Below are 14059 nucleotides of genomic sequence, written 5' to 3' on the forward strand. Positions count from 1 at the left end.
ACCAGTCATGGCTTAGGATGCCATCCTTGGGCCCAGCACATGTGTCACTGAAGTCTCAGGCCTCCTGTGAGGTTAGTGAGCCATCATTATACCCATTGCACAGATGAGTTAACTGAGGCCCAGGAAACTTAAGTAGCTGGTGCATGTGACCCAGCTGTAAGTAGTGGAAGCAAGAGTTAAGCTCAGCCCAGTGGGACTGTTGCACTGGTTGCGGCTCATGATTGGTCACGGCTGGCTGAGGGCCACCCAGACACCCCGACTCACAGGGGCCTTGGCATAATTCATCCTTACAGAGTATTGCAGGGCTTAGTCTGGAGGAGGAGATGGCAGTGAAAACAGATCATCTCCGCAGTTGGGATATTGTGGAACCTCTGAGGAAGGACACAAGGGACAGCCCTCGGGACTTAGACCCTTGACCATAACGATCTGTTCCTCCCACCTCACCCTCTGCCCTGGGAGCTTCTCAAGGCAGGGGGCAGGTGGAGGCCCTGGGTTTTATTGCTTTCTATATCTCCAGGGCCTGGCACAGGGCCCAGCACATAGTAGGTGCTCAGGTAATACGTGTTGTTGCCAGCTTGTTACTCGGGTCTGTTGGCCTTTTTATGGGACTGCAGAGATAGAAATAAGAGATTGTGTTATTCTGACACAATGCATGTTCACAGACACACTCCTTCCCATAGCCAGACACATGCCCCATCTCACACACACACACACACACACACACACACACATATACCCCTTGACACTCTACAACTCAAGTCCAGGCATTCAGTGACACACAGACTCCCCCCACACCTCCCCCATGGCTGTCTAAATTCCTAGGCAGACCCACAGCTGCTCCCGGACCTGCACGTTCACACAGGTATGCAAAAGGAGCATTCTTAGACATCCACGTGCAGCTACCTGTCTCCATGAGCCAGCCCAAGGCAGCCACAGCTTAGGGATGCAGTTCTCCTGTCCCCCCTCCCCCGCCCCGCCCTGCACACGCACGCTCACATGCACACACACCGGGGCGATCACAAATGAGTGATCCAAACGACTTGTGGAGGCTGTATCGAATCCAGCTCCACATCTCTTCATCCTCCCCCCAAACCTGCCCCCAGACCAGGCCACCCTGCCTGAAGCAAATCCCCAGGACTCATTCACCCTTGTCTGGCCCCAGGTCCCTAGGGCTCCCAAGTCAAGCCCAGGGCCCCAGGCAGAGGCCAGCACTCACACAATCCTCTGAGTTCACCACCTGGCTGTGAGCAAGTGGAAATGAGGAATTCCAGGCTGGCTATCTCCCTCTGATCACCCTCAGGGCTGCACTGGAAATGGACTCAACCCAACAGGAAGTGGGGCAGGTGACGCCCGGGGGCTCCAAGGGAAGGCACCTGTGCCCAGGTGGAGCCCGAGGCATGAGGCATGGCTGCTCAGGAGAGCTGGTCCCAGGGAGGACCCAACAGGACTGGTGTGGGAGTGCTCCCTTGTCCCTCTGCCTGGGCTCCCCCACTCCCCGTGACCCAGCCTTCTTGGCTATGGTCTCATTGTAAATAGTTCTGTTCTGACCACTCCCATCCGTCCTATCCGTGCTCTTCTGAACTGGCCTTAACTCTCACTTTCTCTCTGATTTGGCTCCAGGGTGTCGTGAGTTATCACATTGGGCATCACTGTCCCCACTCCACAGGAAGGACACTGAAGTTTAGACAGGTAGGTAATTTCCTCAACATCATGGAATTCACTGGCACTTGGTGGCATATACTTGACCTTTTCAGAGTATCAGACCGAACTAGGACTGAAACTAACTGGGGACAGTGGGTCACAGAATCTCACACAGGGGGGACTTACAGCTATGCGTGAAAACAAGAGAAAAGATGGGAGAGAAACATATCAAAATATGTATTAAAAAGTGAGTGCTTTGCAGGCTTCTCTGGTGGCTCAGTGGTAAAGAATTCTCTTGCCAATGCAGGAAATGTGGGTTCAGTACTTGGTCCAAGAAGATCCCACGTGCCGTGGAGCAACTAAGTCTGTGCATCACAACTGCTGAGCCTATGCTCTAGAGTCCAGGGACCTCAACTACTGAGCCCATGTACCACAACTACTGAGGCCTGTGTGCCCTAAAACCCAGCTCCACAACAAGGGAAGCCACCACGTTGAGAAGCCTGCTGCAACTAGACAGTAGCCCCCACTGGTGGCAACGAGAGAAAAGCCCGTGCAGCAGTGAAGACCCAGCACAGTCAAAAAGAAGAAGTGGGTGCCTTGGACCATTCCGTCCAAAATAAAGGTCATGATTATTATTTTTAAAAGTGAGTGCTTTGGAGGTTGTGAGGGTGTGTTAAAAATGAGTTTATCTTCTTTGCATCTTCTAATTTAGCATTTATAATGAAAAAATTTTTTTCTTCAAAGGGAGAGGCAACAAGGACACAAGAAAAATCTCTAATAGTAAAACTTTAAGCCTTGGCAGGAAAGATATTTGGGAGAGAACAAGGGATGTATTCCTGGACATCTCATGTGTCATCCATCCACCTATTTTTCTATAGGAAGGACTCTGGTCCTCTATGGGGAGCTCCCCCTATAGCTGGCAGGGCACACCCATCCATGGCAATTCCAGTTCGAAACTGTCTTGTCTCTGTTCCTCCCTCCCTTTCTTGCCTTCTCTGCTCCAGAACAATGCTCTGGGTGGAGGCTGTGTTGTGCGGAAGGTGATATGATGCTTCCTTAGCCCTTGCCCACATCAGGCCCTTCTCCAGCCCAAAGGTGTTTGACCTTTGAACAGAAAGGTATTCCGGACAAGCCACAACTACTAGTACAGTTCAAAAGAAAGAAAACAAAGAAGGAAGAGTAGGAGAAAGGCAAGAAGAATAACTTTCTTAGGAAATAGAAAAACCATCCAGAATTGACTATCAATAACATTCTAAAGATTGGATTCTGAACAGAGGCACATGTTGCGTATTCTTGTTAACAAGTTTCCATCTGAGTAACTTCTTGCTTCTGAAAGTGAAGGGTAAGAGGAAAGGGTCCCCATTTTGAAATGCAGAACATTCAGCCGGTGCCTGGAGGAATGCAGTCTCTTGCATAGTTCTGGATGGTGCCCACTTCCTCCTGGTCACATTTGCACAATCATAGGCACAGGTAGGGAGTGCTCATTAACAAAGTCTTGACTAGGAGATAACTGGACCATAGCATGTTTTCCTAAAGTTGATATGTAGTTCAGTGGCCCAGAAAGATGTCTTTCCTTAAACTAGGGAGAGACTCAAATCTTAGTTTACGTATGGGAAATAGTAAGTTCAGGCTTAACTACACACACACACACACACACACACACACACACACACACACACACAATGACTAATTCAATTTTACTACAAAATTTTCTTTTCATAGAAAGCATGATTATATACTATTCAATTTAACAAACTTTGAGCATCTGGGAGTAAGAGATGATGAACTAGGTCCTGTCCCTGAAAAGCACAGTTTGTTGGGAAAGACATGTACATAAATACATATAACATTTTGACATTTCTATACAAGTATAAACTTGATATTGAGTACTTACTACATGCCAAGCATTGTTCTAAGTCCTAGAGGCATATTAGCTCATTTCATCTTCACATCATTTTATAGATGAAGACATGGAGGCACAGAGAGGGTAAGTAACTGCTCAGCTAGTAAACTTGGTATTAGAACCCAAGGAGTGGGTATGTGTTTCATCACTGAGCTGCAGTAAAGAGAAGAAAGTGCTGGGAATTCTCTAATTGTCCAGGGGTTAAGACTCTGTAATTTCACTGTCGAGGGCCTGGATTCAATAATTGGTCAGGGAACTAAGATCCACATGACAGGACAATCTGTTCACCATTCCAGGTAAGGTGTGTCTGGGGCAGTACTGAGATGCAGTGATATTTGAGCTGGATTTTGCAGAGTGACTCTTTTCAATCCATCTTTCTTCACATTGCCAAATGGCACAATTCATCCTAATTTACCACAGAAATGTTTGAGAAGGAATCAAGTGTTACCATTGTTTGTTGGTATAATTCTAACAGATGAGCCCATGGAGCATCCCTTTGCTATACTGAGGTCACCTTTGGAGTGAGAAGTAGAATGACAGGGTGTTGGGTACTTTAGAATAAGAAATGCTTTGAGACTTGCTGATCCTTGCTGCTTTATGTTATTGACTCTGGAATCTCATTTTTAGCCTCCAGCTCTGATGTAATGGTCTATCTCCACCTCTCCCTCTTGGATTTCCCACCCGGGTTGTGCCTGCATTTCTCCTCTTGATCAGACTTTGTGGCTACTTGGACCTTCATGTAATACCATGTGTCTCCAACAGGGGGTGGCTGACAGCAAAGGGATGGGTCAACTGTAATTGAATGGAGAGATCCTTGGGTCCTAAATTAACCTTGCCCTTGGTTTCCTCTGTGACCTTGGTTTCCTCATCCGTAAAATAAATATACTACTTCCTGTCCATCTTCCTCACACTACAGTGGTTAGAAATGTGAGGATGAAGATGAATATGGCAGAAGAGGCAGCTCCTGTCACTTTCTCACAGCTCTTGTCTGTTGTTTAGTCACTAAGTCATGTCTGACTCTTTACAACCCCATGGACTGCAGCACGCCAGGCTTCCCTGTTCTTCACCATCTCCCAGAGTTTGCTCAAACTCATGTCCATTAAGTCAATGATGCCATCCAACCATCTCATCTTCTTCTTCTGCCCCCTTCTCCTCCTGCCATCAATCTTTCCCAGCATTAGGGTCTTTTCCAATATGTTGGCTCTTTGCATCAGGCGGCCAAAGTATTGGATCTTCAGCTTCAGCATCAGTCTTTCCAATGAATATTCAGGACTGATTTCCTTTATATTGACTGGTTTGATCTCCTTGCTGTCCAAGGGACTCTCAAGAATCTTCTCCAGCATCACAGTTCAAAAGCATCAGTTCTTCAGCACTCAGCCTTCTTTATGGTCCCACTCTTACACCCGTACATGACTACCAGAAAGACCCATAGCTCCTGTCTAGATGATTTCAAAACCCCAATCATTCCACAGCTACCTGTCAAGCGTCACTCATTGTGCCAGGCACCATACAGCACCCAGAAGTCATTTCTACCTTTGTACAAAAGGACTTTGAGTAAAAGTTTGAAGCTCCCGAAGGTGAGCAAGGAGGCTCTGGCTCTCCCTGGTGGGCAGTAAAAGCCGCATCCCCTGTCCTGGGAAAGATACAGGGTGTGAAATGGCAGGACTCATCCTGGACACCTAACTATGGCTGGAAACCTCTCCCACCCAGTAATTCATCTCTTCCTCACATAACCCGGAAAACGGAGGCACAGAGAAGGGAAGTGGCCTGTTCCCAAATCTGGATTCCAGGAACCTCCTCCACCAGCTCATCCCAGAAAGTGGGGTGGGAAAGGGCAGTGCAGGAAAAGGAGTGACCGGAGCTGACTGGGAAGGACAGAAAAGGAAGGCCAGGCGGACGGACCGGAGGACGGACGGCCGCGGCGGCCAGCCTTCTGCAGGAGCGCCCCCTGCTGGTCACCGGTGCCGCCGGCCGCGGAGGCTGCGGGTGCAAGAGGCTGCTCAGCTCTGGAGGGGCTGTTTTCTCTCCCCGGAGTAAAGCAGGGAGGGCCCGGGGAGTCGCCCACACCTCCTCACTTAACACATGGCAAATGCAAAGCTCAGAGGAGAAGTGACTTGCTTGAGGCTCTCAGCGAGCCAGCAGGACGCGGGTCTCTCAGACGCCCCGCCGGACACCGCAGACACGTCCACCTCCCCTCCCCTCCTGCTCCGCCTTCCTGAGCCCAGAGGGCCCCTTCCTCCATGCACTGCGCCTGGCCAGCCCCTATTCCTCTTCTCTAGTCCCTACTCGTTCCACAAGTCCATCTCCACCAGGAACCCTCCCGGACTGCAACCCCAGAGATCTCTCTTCGCCAAAGCCGTGTTATCTCCAGGATCGCGAGTTTAAACGACTTTCAATTCCGAAACGTGGCTTTGTCAGCCCATGGGAACCACAGATGAGGCTCCCTTCCTTCGGAATTCTCCACTCACCCACCCAGCCGCTCCCCACCCAGAGGGGCCTGGTGTAGGGCTCACCTCGCTGAGTGATGAATATTGGTTTTTTTTTTTTTTTCTTCTTTCTGCTGCAAAGCAGCCCAGCAGTGTCTGTGGCCCTAGACAGCCAGGATGTCTGTGCCCACACTGGAGCTCTTCTTCTGAGCTGGTGACCTTGGTAGGTCACTTAAAATCTCTCGGAGCTCTCATTTTCCCAACTGTAAAATCAGTGATAAAGTTATTCTTCTGGCTGGATGCGAGGATTAAATAAGATAACATGTAAACTGTGCCTGGAACATTCTAGGTGCTCAATAATTGGTGAGGTCGATTAGTCAGACTTCCAGGGAGCCTTCGGCTCATCTCTCTGATCTCATCTTTCTATTGAGCACCCTCTTTCCCAGATGAGAACCTTCCAAGACCAAACCTCCCCACCACCCTCACTATGAAAGGAACACAGGAAAGGAGGATGCTGTTGGAAGACAGAAAAGGCTCAGTAATGAAGGCTAATCAAATCACACTGCCAGGCTGATGCTCTCAGGTACTGGGGTCTGCCTCTCTCACTCCCCTCTTTGTGCTGGCTTCCTCCCCCTGCACACTTTCTAGACAGGTCTTTCTGCTTCTATTAACTCCTGGTTCCTGCTTCGCTCAGAAGGTATAGCCTGCATGAGGCCCATCATGGCTACCGTGACACCCTCATGGTGCCACAGCCATTCAGCTCTGGGGCCCAGTGGCATCTGCTATGTATCCTAACATGAGTCTGAGGGGGAGAGGGGGACCCCACACTGGCACTTCTGGGACCTGTCAAAGGCTGTGGCCAGTTGTGAACTGACTGCCCAAGGGTCAGGTAGCCATACCTGGTCTAACTGGCTGTGGTCAGAGGGACAGGGTATCTGCTACAAGCATGGCCACAAACATAGTTCCGTGTCTAATAGAATAAATATTCAATAAATACTGGTATTATTAATAATAAATACAATGGAAACTGATGAAAATTCATTTGAAATTCATTATAAAGGAAACAACCGCTTGTGAGCTGTTCTGTGTGGTGGATAATCCCCTGTACTGCACAGACCTCCTGACAAATGATCTGTCTTGCGTGCCCAGATTTTTATGGACTGCATCAGCCTGAAGCTTGATATACTCATTTGCTTGTTACAGCAAATACTGCTCTAGGAAACTGTTCCAGGTTCCCCAAACTTGACTGAGGCTATTGAGAGAAGGACTTTCCCCTTTCCTGAATGACCTTTGATGTTATTTTAAAAATGAATTTGTGATGTGGAGGAAAAAAAAAAAAAGACAGCTCCTGCTCTGTATCTTTCCTTCAGCTCACCCATAGAACTCTCTCTCTCCTCTTCCTCCTTAGATCTCCTCCTCCTCCCCCCAGTTAGAGGTCCTGCCCCAGCAAAGAGAGCAAAAGCCTGAACCTTTAGCCAGGGACCTCTGAGAGGAAACAGGAGGACAGGGGGACTGTGAAGGCTTTGCTCCCTGTTGCCCCTCTGATGGCTGCTGGGAGAAATGAGATGGGGCAGGAAATGCTCCTCCACTCCCAATACCTGCTCACTCCCTTGGGTGGAGGTCTCAAGGAAGATGATGCAAATACATGTGGAAAAGGCTGGCAGGGCACTGCCTACCCACCACGAAGCCCCTCTGAATGATTTAAAAACAATGATCTCCTCCTCTAGGCATTTCACTTCTAACTGTCAGAAAACATGCAGATATGCCTGTGATGCAGATGGGGCCCTCCTAGGTCGGGGCAGGAGAGAGAGTAACCTTTTGCAGTGCACAACATGAGCAGCTGTACATGGCAGTCCTAATGGTGTATACCCAGGCATCCTCCACTCTGTGAGTGCTAAACTGAGTCTTGCTGACCATTAGCTATCTATCCCCCCACCAAAATCTTCCTCTGTGTCCATTCCCAGTGGAGACACCACCACCTTTCCATGTACCCAACTCCAGCACTTTGGGGTTACCCCCACTCCCTGGCTTCAGAGTGAGGTGGGCCTGGATGCACATCCCAGTTCCCACCCTGTGAAGTAAGAGTGGTGCCAGCTCTCATGTGGGGCTTTATTAAGGATTAGATGGGAAAGTAAATGAAACCCACCAAGACCAGGATCTGGCCTGCTGAACCCCCAACATCAGTCCCATCCCCCCAATTTTCCCATTGGGAAATCCCAATTTGTACTCCAAACTCTGCCCAAGGAAGGAACATCAGCAGCTAGCTACATGGGTAGTTTTTCTCTGTAGCCCCGTCATCACATTATCTGATTATCCAAGTTAAGGGGTGTAAGGATAAAACAGACAATATGTGAAATACTTGCAAGAGCCCTTGACTGGGTTCTTTCTGAAGTGAAGGGTTATTTTGCAAACTGAAATCCTTACCCCTGGATTTCTTTTTATTTATTTATTATTTATTTTATTAATTTACTTTTGGCTTCATTGGGTCTTCTGTGTCTTCGTTGCTGCAGGAGGGCTTTCTCTAGTTGCAGAGCATGGGGCTACTCTCTAATTTGGTGCACAGGTTTCTTATTGAAGTGGCTTCTTTTGTTGCAGAGCATGGGCTCTAGGCACATGGGCTTCAGTGGTTGCAGCACGCGGGCTCAGTAGTTGTGACTTGCTGGCTCTAGGGTCTGCCGACTCAGTAGTTGCAATGCACAGCCTTAGTTGCTCTGAGGCATGTGGGATCTTCCCAGCCCAAGGATCAAACCCATGTCTTCTACATTGGCAGGCAGATTCACATCCACTGCGCCACCAGGGAAGTCCACCCTTGGATTTCTTTATTTGCATATCTGGCTTTTCATTTATTTGGAGGAAGTTACTGAGCCCTGTGCATTAGGAGGCAGGTCAGTGGAGGGCTTCCAACCAAGACATCACCCTGTGCCCTGGGCACCTCTGCACCCTTCCAGCCTGGCTCACCAGGGAGGCTGATGACCCTCCACTGTGGGTTTCCTTTTATCATGGAATAACATATTGAGTGTTTATCAGGTGTCAGGCACTGTGCTAATTCATTTCACTATATTGTTTATTCCTCCCAGTTTCTTCAGAAATTGACATTACAGTGATCACCTGGACTGTTTTTACTCATTGACATTGGCAGTATTACATACTTTTCTTCCTCTTATGGAGGCCATACAATATAGAAATGTTACAAGGCATGTCCTTGTTCTTCGCCCTTAAAACTCCATTCCACAGAGAAATGCAAAGAACAATCTCAGACTTCCTCCGGTTTCTTCGCTAGAAACCAGACTCTGAATGAAGTTCAAAAAATACCACCCGTTTGAGAAATACAGCTCATGTCCCCAGGAGCCCTAGGTGGAATTCCAATGGCCCCGTTGCTTGTGCATCTTCTTGTGCTTCATTCCTGCGAAGGAGATGAGGGTTTAACAATCAGGCTAATTTCAAGGCCTGCAGTGAGATGTTACTAATGGCCCTAAACCACCCCACCCTCCACCAACATTCATTGTCTGCGATTCCCCAGGTGCTGTTCCTAGAAGCCCCAGCAGGTGTCACTGTGACCCTGACCATCCTCACAGGTCCCTGTCCTGGGTCCGTGCACAAAACACGTTTGTGGCCTGAAGGCTCTCAGAAGTGGGACCTCACCTTTAAGGAGTCCCACAAGGAGGGTCTTGTCCCAGACAGAAAGACCTTGTCTCTGCCTTGGTCTCTCCCAGGACCATTTTAGGGAAGGACCATGGTTCAGTGAAGGTTCAACCTCATGGTCAAGGGGCTGGGGGTGCAGACCGTGGAGAGTGAAGGGAACCAAGAATCTAGACCCTCCTCCCTTCCTTCCAACCCAGCTGGACTTCTCCTTCCATTGCATTAGTAGAGTGTCCCCGACCCCAACCCCCACTCTCTCTCAACCCACCTGACCTGAGCTTTGGGGACAAATCTTTATGGCTGCTGAGGGCCACTCAGGGTCAGGAATCACTACATTGATGAGGAGCCACAAGGCACAAAGAGGGCTGTAAGTCAGGGAGGCTTCCTGGAGGAGGTGAGTGTGCACCCACTCATTCATGGTTCTGCCCCACACTGAGAACAAGAAGGCCGAGGGGCCAATCTAGGGGCTTCAGTACTGTCTCAGTGCTGATGTGAGTTCATCAGTGACCATTTGGGGAGATGTTTCTGGAGTTAGGGTGGGCTTCCCTGGTGGCTCAGATGGTAAAGCGTCTGCCTACAATGCGGGATACCTGGGTTCGATCCCTGGGACTGGAAGATCTCCTGGAGAAGGAAAAGGCAGCCCACTCCAGTACTCTTGCCTGGAAAATCCTATGGACAGAGGAGCCTGGTAGGCTACAGTCCATGGGGTCACAAAGAGTCGGACACGACTGAGTGACTTCACTTTCACTTTTACTTTCTTTCACTTTCTGAGGTCAGGGTGGGCTTCCAGGGATTCTCCCCCAACAAGTCAAAGAAGCAGGAGCCACGGAGTAAGAAAGTGTGAGGGGATGGGAGGAGCTGGCCAGGAGTTGTAAGGGGAAAACAGCATGCCTGGTTGTGAAAGGGGAGAGGGAGACTTTCCTTCCAGGCTAAAAGTTGGGTCCTCTGAATGAGGGAGGGGTGTGACAGCCTGGGTCAGTGGGAGGCAGGACTAAACCTGTGCCCAGCCTTGAGAACAATGCTGCTACCAGGCGTGTCTGCTTCCTTGAGCCATGGCCTTCCCTGGGATGGAAAGTCAGTGACAAGCCAGAGAGATGGGCTTTTTTATGAAAGACCCTCAATACTTCCTACTGTAAAACCAAAACCAGGGGACTTCCCTGGTTGTCCAGTGGCTAAGGCTCCAAGCTCCCAATGGAGGGGGCCCCTGGGTTCAATCCCTGGTCAGGGGACTAGATCCCACATGCCACCGCTAAGAGTTAATGTGCTGCAGCTAAATATCCCAGATCCAGTGTGCCCCAACTAAAAAGACCTGGCACAGCCAAATAAATAGATGAGTATTTAAAACCAAAACAAAAAACCCCCAAAAACCTCTGGGGGCCTGGCAGAGCTTTCCAGTTCCCTAACAGCCCAGCTCTCCACCTCTAACAGCTGTGCTGCCTCCCTGCCCAGCCAGCCTGCCCTCCCCCAGAGGCCCTCAGGCAACCACCCACCCCTCCAGCCACTGTCCAGGACACCCCCCCCTACTCACAACCACACCTCATTCCCCTCCCTGAGCGTTGGCAAGTTTGCCCTTTTGGTCATCACTTCATGAGGATTTGGCCCTTCGGGAAGCAAGTCTTGACCCCTGGGGTGGTACCTCGCTTCAGATGGATGGGGCCAGGAAAGAATAGGACTAGCAGGACTTCCCTGGTGGTCCAGTGGTTAAGATTCCTCACTTCCAAGGCAGGAGTTTGATCCCTGATTGGGGATCTAAGATCTCACATGCCAAAAAAATTTTTTTAAAAAAGGAAAAGAAAAGCAAGAACTAGTTAAAACATATACTGCAGCAGAAACAAGATGCAAAAGAAGTTGGAGGAAAAGCAAGCCTTCCAAACCAGGAGCCCTGGACAGACAGCCTGCTTCCTCCAGGAGTCCTGTTTTCCTGGACACCACCTTGCATGGAAAACATCTCAGTGCACACATGTATGCAGAGTAACAGATTTCTTAGAAGATGCGATGACTTCTCCCTTTTGTCCAGAAATGGCCTCTGCTGAGCTATTTCACTCCCTCTTTCACTCCCCAGGCCAGGTTTCCCTGGTAGCTCAGTCAGTAAAGAGTCTGCCTGCAATGCAGAAGACCCGGGTTCGACCCCTGGATCAGGAAGATCCCCTGGAGAAGGGAATGGCAACCCACTCCAGTATTCTTGCCTGGAGAATCCCATGCACAGAGGAGCCTGGCTGGCTGCAGTCCGTGGGATCACCAAGAGTCGGACACAACTGAGCAACTAAGGCCAGCCCGGGGTGAGGGCAGTAGGGATGCAGGTCACCCACTGCCCGGGACAAAAAACAAGTGTCTGAGCCCAGGGGAACCTCCAGCAGTGCCCCTGAGGTTCAAACAGAACTTCCCAGATGAAATTGGGTTGAGTTGGCTGGCTGCATCTTTCTAGCACTAACACTTTGAAGCTTTGAAGCAGGTTGGAAATGCTTGCAAAACTAGAATTCAGATCTTAAAGGCTGCCAGAGGAGTAAAAGAAACTGCTCTTTCTCTAATCTGACTGCTACATAAAACAACAGATGTGGCAGACTGTTTTCAGCGGGTCAGAACACAATGTTGAAGGAGCCCTTCTACCACGGAGCTCACACTCAAGTCCAATAGGAGTGTTCAGGGCTCCAGCCCAGCTGCCCGGCACACCTGGCAGAAGACGCCCTGGTCTCCTTTACTGACAGCCCCTCCGCCGAGTGCACCCCGCACAACCCGCACGGCTGACATCCGTCTATTGACAGCCAGGGCCAGGGACACAGGAGTCCTTGCGTAACCAAAATCCCTCACCCTCCATCTATCCCCGTGGCTGTGTGGCGGACTCCTCATTGAGATAGAGACAGTCACCGACTGACCAGGCTGCAAGAACACTGTCCCCAAATACCAAGGCACAGCCCGCTGGTTTTGTTCAGCCGCTAAGTCATGTCCAACTCTTTGGGACCCCATGAACTGTAGCCTACCAGTCTCCTCTGCCTTCCACTATCTCCCAGAGTTTACTCAAGTTCATGTCCATTGAGTCAGTGATGCCATCCAACCATCTCATCCTTCTAGAACAGCTGTTCCCACCATGGGACAGGGACCAGGGGGGCAGAGTGAAGGATGGGGGAGTTGTCAGCCCCCTAACCCCCCTTCGAAGTCCTCTGTGGAGGTTTCCTAGACACCTGGACACCTCCAGGCACTGCTTGGCCCACCCTGAGCCAACAGAACACTGTGACCTGCCTTGTTAGATTCCCCCAGCCTCCCCCGTCCCAACCCTGCCGGCTCTGATAACTTCCTGGGGCCCCAGCTGGTGAGTTTCACCCCAGAGGTGGCTGCGGCATTTTGGTGGCCAGGGCCACGGCCTTCCCGAAACCTTTTCCATTGCTCTGTAGCCCAGTCCCGTTCATCCATAACCCTCAGGAGCGGGGGGCAGGGCTGGGGGTGAGAGGGGCTCTCTCTAGGCAGGAGCGGGGGCGGGGCTGGGGGGCTCCCCTAACTGCAGAGGCTAGCCTTACACACCCAGCAACACATGTCCCCCTTTATGGACAGGGCTTTCTCTCCTTGCTTAAAGGCAACTGTGAAAAGAGCAGGGCTGATTCTGGCTGCCTAGCCGTCTCCTGGCAACAGGCCTAGCAGGAGGTCTTTCTTTCTCCACCCCCCCACCTCCCTTCTCTCCTCCACCACCCCCCTCTTTCTTTCCCCCCTGTGTCTTGTGTTGTGTATCATTAAAACTTCCCTCCCAGCCACTTCGCAGCCAACAACCAGGCCCTTCTGGGGCCAGTTCCCTTGGGGCGGCTCAGCCAGCCGGCCCTGGGGGTGGGGGCTCCGAGGGGTCAAGCCCCCAGAGATGAGGCTTTGTGTTCTGGAACCAAGGCTTAAACTCAATTTGGCAACCTTCGGCATGTTCATGAGGGCAGCCACTGGGACCGCCCCCACCCAGGCACCTTTTCCTCCTCTCATCCCCTCCCTCCCTCCCTCCTTCCCTCCTCCCTCCCAGGTCCCCATCTCTTCTATTAGCACCTTAAGCCTGCCAACACGGCCACTGGGCACTGCCCAACACTACCAGAGCCTCACTGGGCTGGACACCAGTGGCCCCTCACCTAGAAGAACAGCCCCAGCCATGAGCCTGCAGGCAGCTCTGGCTATTGTCCTGGTCTGCCCTGAAAGGGACAGGAACAGAGAGTGGTGGTCACAAGGGTCCTGGGAGGTGGACCAGCCAATCTATGTCGGGAATAGAAGGGCTCCTCGCTTGGCCACCGTAACCTAGAAGGACACTGAGGCCCAGAGAGGGTAAGCGCCTTGCCAGGGACACACAGCCAGTTGAGAGAAAGCTGAGGCTAAAGCCCCAGTTTCTGGTCTCCCTCTTCTGCGGCTCTTCACGCTCCTTACAGGAGGGAAACAGTTGGCTCTCCAAAGCCAACGCACCTTCTGGGCCTTGTCCTACCTCCTCCAT

At 50.8% G+C, this 14059-nt stretch overlaps 1 protein-coding gene across 1 annotated transcript in view; it reads right to left on the minus strand.

Moving 5' to 3' along the window:
- Positions 1-14059, minus strand: part of WNT9B (Wnt family member 9B) — a 37302-nt gene extending 23243 nt beyond the window's left edge. Inside the window, exons 1-3 of the mRNA XM_061140774.1 lie at positions 14032-14059; positions 13707-13766; positions 5447-5524 (exon numbers count right to left, since the gene is read on the minus strand). Of these exons, the coding sequence (XP_060996757.1) occupies positions 5447-5524; positions 13707-13766; positions 14032-14059 (166 nt within the window). The remainder of the gene's footprint in view (positions 1-5446; positions 5525-13706; positions 13767-14031) is intronic.

This window comes from Dama dama, chromosome 5, assembly GCF_033118175.1.
Source record: "Dama dama isolate Ldn47 chromosome 5, ASM3311817v1, whole genome shotgun sequence".
Taxonomy (NCBI): domain Eukaryota; kingdom Metazoa; phylum Chordata; class Mammalia; order Artiodactyla; family Cervidae; genus Dama; species Dama dama.